The 6,000-nt window shown below is 48.8% G+C and overlaps 1 protein-coding gene across 2 annotated transcripts in view; it reads left to right on the forward strand.

Moving 5' to 3' along the window:
- Positions 1 to 1,422: 1,422 nt before the first annotated feature.
- Sun5 (Sad1 and UNC84 domain containing 5) overlaps positions 1,423 to 6,000 on the forward strand; it is a 14,341-nt gene continuing 9,763 nt past the window's right edge. Inside the window, exons 1-6 of one of the 2 annotated variants that reach the window (XM_028775328.1) lie at positions 1,423 to 1,587; positions 3,029 to 3,084; positions 3,240 to 3,314; positions 4,166 to 4,232; positions 4,886 to 4,947; positions 5,504 to 5,553. In XM_028775328.1, coding sequence (XP_028631161.1) covers positions 1,514 to 1,587; positions 3,029 to 3,084; positions 3,240 to 3,314; positions 4,166 to 4,232; positions 4,886 to 4,947; positions 5,504 to 5,553 — 384 coding nt within the window. In that variant the 5' untranslated portion in view covers positions 1,423 to 1,513. The remainder of the gene's footprint in view (positions 1,588 to 3,028; positions 3,085 to 3,239; positions 3,315 to 4,165; positions 4,233 to 4,885; positions 4,948 to 5,503; positions 5,554 to 6,000) is intronic. The other variant, XM_028775329.1, reaches the window with a different exon arrangement.

Consider the following 6,000-nt stretch of genomic DNA (forward strand, 5'->3'; position numbering starts at 1 on the left):
GACTGAAATGACCTTCAACTTCTGATCATCCTGCCTCCACACCTTGCAAGCTCCAGGAGTACAGGTACATGTCCCGTTTTGTTGAGCACTGGGAGGTAGAAGCCAGGGCTTCATGGATGCCAAGCAAGCAGCCTATTAACTGAACTATGCAGCGCTAGAGGTCAGAAGTTTAAACAAGTCTTACTAGGAGAGAATCAGAGGTGTTGGCAGAGCTGTTGTCCTATGCTAAGACTTCAGGAGAGGGCTATTTCTTGGTCTTCTGGATCCTGGCCCCTCCTCCATCTCCAACCAGCAGGACTGGAATATGAGTTTCGTATTCTGACATGTCACCTGTGAGGACCCTGGGATAGCCCTGAGCCTACTGGGTAATCTAGGCTATTCTCCCCATCTCAAGGTCATCTGACCAGCAGTTCCATCTGCTAGCTCCACCTTCCCTATGCCATGCAATTTAACAGATCCATATGGTTAGGTTGTTGTGGGCAGGCCACTTTGGGGACCTGGGATGCCATTTCCCATAGGTCCTTAGCCTGCAATTCTGAGCCATGACCACCAGAGAGTAAAAATGAATTCTTCTCAGCTTCACAATTAGAAAGGTCAGGCTGTCTTCAGGCAAGGATAAGAGGGGTAGGGAACCTAACCAGACATTTCCACTATGGTGCTTTCTTTTTCCCTAGTAAAAAGGTGGGACTTTATTAAAACAACCGCATAAAGAATGTTATTTTATGTGATGCAAACACCAGCCAGTGAGTTCAGCGTTAGAAAATCTATTCACATGCAGCCTGAGAAAGCAGTAAGCCCAGGAAGCTTGAGGCAGCAAGGAGTCTTAGGACCAAGGAGGGTGGCTTGATGGTGGGCACCTCCATCCTTGCCTAGCCTCGGCCCTTGGCCCTCCCTGGCTTACAGCTTCAACCTTCCCATCTTCCACATGGAAAGTAAGTCACAACAGCATCTGAGGGGAGGTTGTGGTGCTTTGAATATTCTTGGCCAAGGGAATGGGCACTATTGGGAGGTGTGCAATTGTTAGAGTGGGTGTGGCCTTGTTGGAAGAAGTGTGTCACTGTAAGGGTGGGCCTTGAGACCCTCCTCCTAGCCACTTGGGAGCCAGTCTTCTCCTATTTGCCTTCTGAATATGTGTATGTAGAACTCTCTGCTCCTCCAGCACCATGCATGCCAGGATGCTGCCACGTTCCTGCCTTGATGATAATGGACTGAACCTCTGATCCTGTAAGCCAGTCCCAGTTAAATATTGTCCATATCAGCATTGCCTTGGTCATGGTGTTTCTTCAGAGCAATGGAACCCTAGCTAAGACAGAAGTTCAGATGACAGGCTACAGACTCAGGGTCTATCCAAGTGCTCTATGAAGTCACAGAGCCGAAAGTTCCACCTGACCCAGTAAATTCCATGTCATTTCCAGGTAATACTCAATGGTGGTGGTGGCAGTGGCAGCCACTTCCTCCTCATTGACTTCCATAGACCTCCATCCTCATCCTCGGTCCTTAAAAAAGAAAGTCAATGCCCCGGACAAGGAACACCGGGGTCTTGTGTACCCTACCTGAAGATACAGCCCACGGTGGCAGGTCTAGGAGGTGAGGCCAGCTCCTGCCTTTCCCCAGCCCATTTAGAGTTCTTTGGGGAAAAGCAGGCCTTGTCAACTGTCTTTACATCAGTAGCTGCTGAGGACAGAGAGGCTCACAGTAGCTTTCTCTAGGTCTCCTGGGCAATGGCAGAGCACAAAGCAGTCATCATTTTAGCATGTATTTACTGTGTACCTACAGTGTGCTGTAGCCTGTACACTGAGCTGGGAGTGCGGTATTGCATCAGCCCCACATGCTTGCTGCCCTACTGTACCTCAGGCTAGTGTTGGGAACAAGGAAACAAATATCTATACCCTCTTTTTCAAGAGCCATTGAGTTGCAGGCAACAGGGATTCCCATTTGAAGTTCAAAAAAAAACAGGCCATGAGGAAAGAAAGAATTTCTTTAAAACCTGGGCATTTTAGTTCATCCTTCTGTATTATTGTCTCATGCCTAATTTTTAAGTTGGCATATGATTGTTTTATCAGGTGCAGTGTGGTAACATGGTACATATGACACATGTGTGATGCTGAGGTCAGGGTAAGGAGCAGGTCTTTGTATTAGGAAGTTACAAACGCCTCTATGCTGGTTATTTTGAGGTGCACTGATCACCCTGACATCCCACACAGGCCTCAGGAATGCACAAATCTTATATTTGAGGAAGGCCAATACTGGGTCAGCACAGCTGGACACTGTGTGAGACTGTTCTATCACTATAACAAAGCACCTGTGATAATCAGCTTACAAAGAGAAAAGGTTTGGAAGTCCTAGGCCATAATCAAGGACCGAGTGTTTGGTTGTTTGTTTGTTTGTAGGTTTTTTGTGACAGCATGACATGGCAAAAGTATAGATAGAAGAGAAATCACTTCAGGGGCCAAGAAGCAAAGAGGGAAAGGGGAAAAGACTGGGAAACCCACAATCCCTTTCCAGGATATGTGCCCAATGACCTACAGACTTCCTACTAGGCCTCACCTCTTAAAGACCTACCTCCAGAGACCACCACTCTGGAAACCAATTCTTTAACCCATCTGGAGAATTTAGTATCCAAAATACAACAGCTAGATGTATGGTTTCTTAGAAAAAAAAAACACACACACACATAGAATCAAATAAAAAAAATGTTTAGAGATTGTTATCTTACAAAATGAAGATATTTCTATCTCCCTAAACAAAAGGGGCCAAGAGAGTTCTCTGGTGCTTCCCAAATTCCAGGCTCCTGCTGTGCTGTGCTCTTCCTTCTTGTCACTGTGTAGTGTCACGGAGAACCATGACTGTCTAGGGAGGAGGAGAGTAGGAATGGCCCCCTATGGGCCTCATTTCATCAAAGAAAAAATGTTTTTCGAGGTCAGCCAGACCTCATCTGTCCCTAGCTCACAGCTTCTAAGTCTGGAACGTAGTGGCACCAAGGATCTTGTATGATATAAAATATGACTGTGAACTTTGTCATCCTCAGGGGCGCCCAACGAAGCTATGTCAACAGAATGGCAGAGGCAGCCCCAGCAAACATGAGTGAGCAAGGACAGAGTCCTGGGCCTTCAGTGGTGCCTGGTGTGAGAAGCTGGGGGTAGAGCAGCAGAGACCCATACACTGAGCCTGGGACCCCAGGTCTCTGCAAGCCCGCATCCGGTGGCTGGCAGGGACCTTGTGATCTATGTTCTGTGCAGGTGACCCTCTCCTGTTGCCTCTCCGCATGAACACCCCAGGCCTCAACCTAGCCCACTTCATACTGGGATATATGTGTATGTATATATGGAGTAACTATCTTGACTACCACAGTACAGGGGATGGGTAGCAGCTTCAAACCAGGCTCTTGTAGAACTCAGGCTTCCCTGGATGCCAGTGTATTCGAGGAGCTACAGGCTGCCCGCCCAATCCAAGTAGAGCCTCCCTGGAGGGAGAAATCAAAGGAAAGCTTGCTGATATAAGAGGAACAGTCCCCAGGACCTTCTCTACTTTGACTCCATTAACCCACCCACCCATCCATCCATCCATCCATCCATCACCCATCAATTACCCACCAACCCATCCATCCATCCATCCATCCATCCCTTACCCATCCATTCATCCATCCATCTTCTGTCCATTAACTCAACCACTGAGACACTCATTGCTTCCCCCATATTTTCATCTGTTACTATAGACAATCAACCCTCTGTCCATCCATCAGTCCTCTGGCTCTCCATTTTGCTATTTACCAGTCTTCCAAGCTATACACCTACCCTCTTCTGCATTCTCCTTTCCCCCATGCATACCTTCTCATCTACCCTGAACCCCCACTTCCTAACTTAAACCACGCCACACTCCAGAAATGTACCCTACAAGGACACAACCCTCTCTAGGTTCCCAGTGTCCAGGGAACACACCATCTTTTGTGCTACCTAGTGTGCCAGCCTCTATTAACTGCCATCTTCAAGAGAGGCTTACTCATAAGCCATGAACTTCTGAGCCAAGGACTATCATGGACTCAATCACCAAATCGAGAGTATCTCCCAGCTCCAAGGTATCCCCAGGCTCAGGACAGACTGTGAGTACTCACCATGGGACCCAAATGAGAGTACAACTCCTTGTTGCCCTCCTGTCTCCTCTTCAGCCTGGCTCACCTACCTGGCCTGCTTCCTGAGGACTCAGGCCCAGCAAGTCCTCCTTAACACCTGCAGGTAAACAGGGGAGAGGGGAGGATGAGGTGAGGACAGTGACAGTGCCTTCATCAGTTGTTCTCTTCCTACTAGTCAGAGCAGATGAGCCATCCTCAGTCTGGCTTTTGCCACATTCCCCACCCAGACTCGCTGTAGCTCCCCATTGCTTGACTCCCCAGCACGAACCTTGGCCCACTATTCTCTTCCTAGACACCCTCATTCTGCTTCCCTCCGTGCACTCAAGCCTGCAAGTCTGGGGTTCTCAGTCCCCGAGCACCCCCACCTAGGTTCCCACGTGATTCCTTTGCCAGTGTTCTTCCTGACCAGGATGACTTCACCCCACCTCCGCTTGTCTCCCTGAGCTTGCTACATCCCTTTTCTGAGATGTCCACCTCATTCCTCTAGTTACACTTTACATTTTAAACATTTCCTTCACGGCTCCTCTGGGAGTCTTCCCTCCCTCCACCACCACCATGGGCAGGCTAAGATCGCAGGGAGAGGAGGGTGACTCTGGAGGTCCTAGGAGGAGGAGGAGGCGTTAGAGCAGAAGGGCAAGATGAATAAGGATGGGAACAGGAAGAGGCAGTGGACACATAGATGGAACAATGGAGCAAAGAGAGGGGAACCTGCCAGACGCGGCAGCTGACCCTGACCGCGGGCATTCTGCTTCTCAGGTGCAAGTTGTTCTGCCAGAAACTCATCGAAAAGATGGGCCTTCTGGTCCTCTGTGTTTTTGGTGAGTCTCCAGGGCCCTGCCTAGGTGGAGGTGTCCCCAGGCTTGGGCCCATTGTGAGATGGGGGCCCAGGGCTCTAGCACAGACATGACTCTGTCCCTCTTGCTGCCAGTTAACCTGCCTGTCTTGTGAGGACTGCCCTGCAGCTTAAGAGAAATGAACATTTAGTTGCAGAGGCCAAGACATGCTTTGAAAACTTTTGAAAACTAAGAACAACAAATATGTTTTAAGGGCTTTTAAATAATAGACTCAAGTCAGCCTAGAGCTTGTAAAAACACGGATAAGATCCACCCTGCCTTCTCTTTGCCCACTAGGCAGCAAAGCTGAAATACGAGGTGGAAGGAGGTGTGTGTCGTTTAGCTTGTGAGACACACATCTCAGAAAGGACACCATTTGAGCATGCTGCAGATATTACTCCTGTCTTACAGACACTGAGCTATGCAGAGATTATGTAACTTCTCCCAAAATTACACAAACCTAACCCAGACGCCTCAATTCCTGCACCCAAGCTTTCAGCCTTTGAGTTAAGCAGGTCATTCTTATTCTCGTGACCCACAGGCTTCTGGATGTTTTCCATGCACTTACCATCAAGACTGGAAGTCTGGCAGGTGAGTGTAAGCCCCTCCAGGACCCATGGCTGACTGATCTACTGAAACCAAGAAATATCCCCTTTGCAGTTTCTCTGAATCTCACCAAATCTGGATGATTTCTTCGTTCTTGACTCATCCCAGATCCAAATTGCTACCTTTGCCGCTCTGCCCACCAGGAACCCCTCTCTCCTGCACATGTGACTCTCATGGACTGCACACAGTCTATCCACCATCAGACGGCTTCCTTAACTGTCATTCTGCCCAGCAGTGGCCCATCTCCCCTTCTCTAGACCCCTACCTACAATAAGGAACCACGCTGCTCTCTCCACTCTCTGCTCTAGTGTGTCTCAGCAGGCTTTGTTTTCTGGTGAAAAAGAAAGAAAAAAACAGTGGCCAGAGCCTGCCTCTCTCTCTCTCTCTCTCTCTCTCTCTCTCTCTCTCTCTCTCTCTCTCTCTCTCTCTCTC

The sequence above is a fragment of the Grammomys surdaster genome, unplaced genomic scaffold (genome assembly GCF_004785775.1).
Source record: "Grammomys surdaster isolate TR1022 unplaced genomic scaffold, NIH_TR_1.0 254, whole genome shotgun sequence".
In the NCBI taxonomy this organism is placed as follows: domain Eukaryota; kingdom Metazoa; phylum Chordata; class Mammalia; order Rodentia; family Muridae; genus Grammomys; species Grammomys surdaster.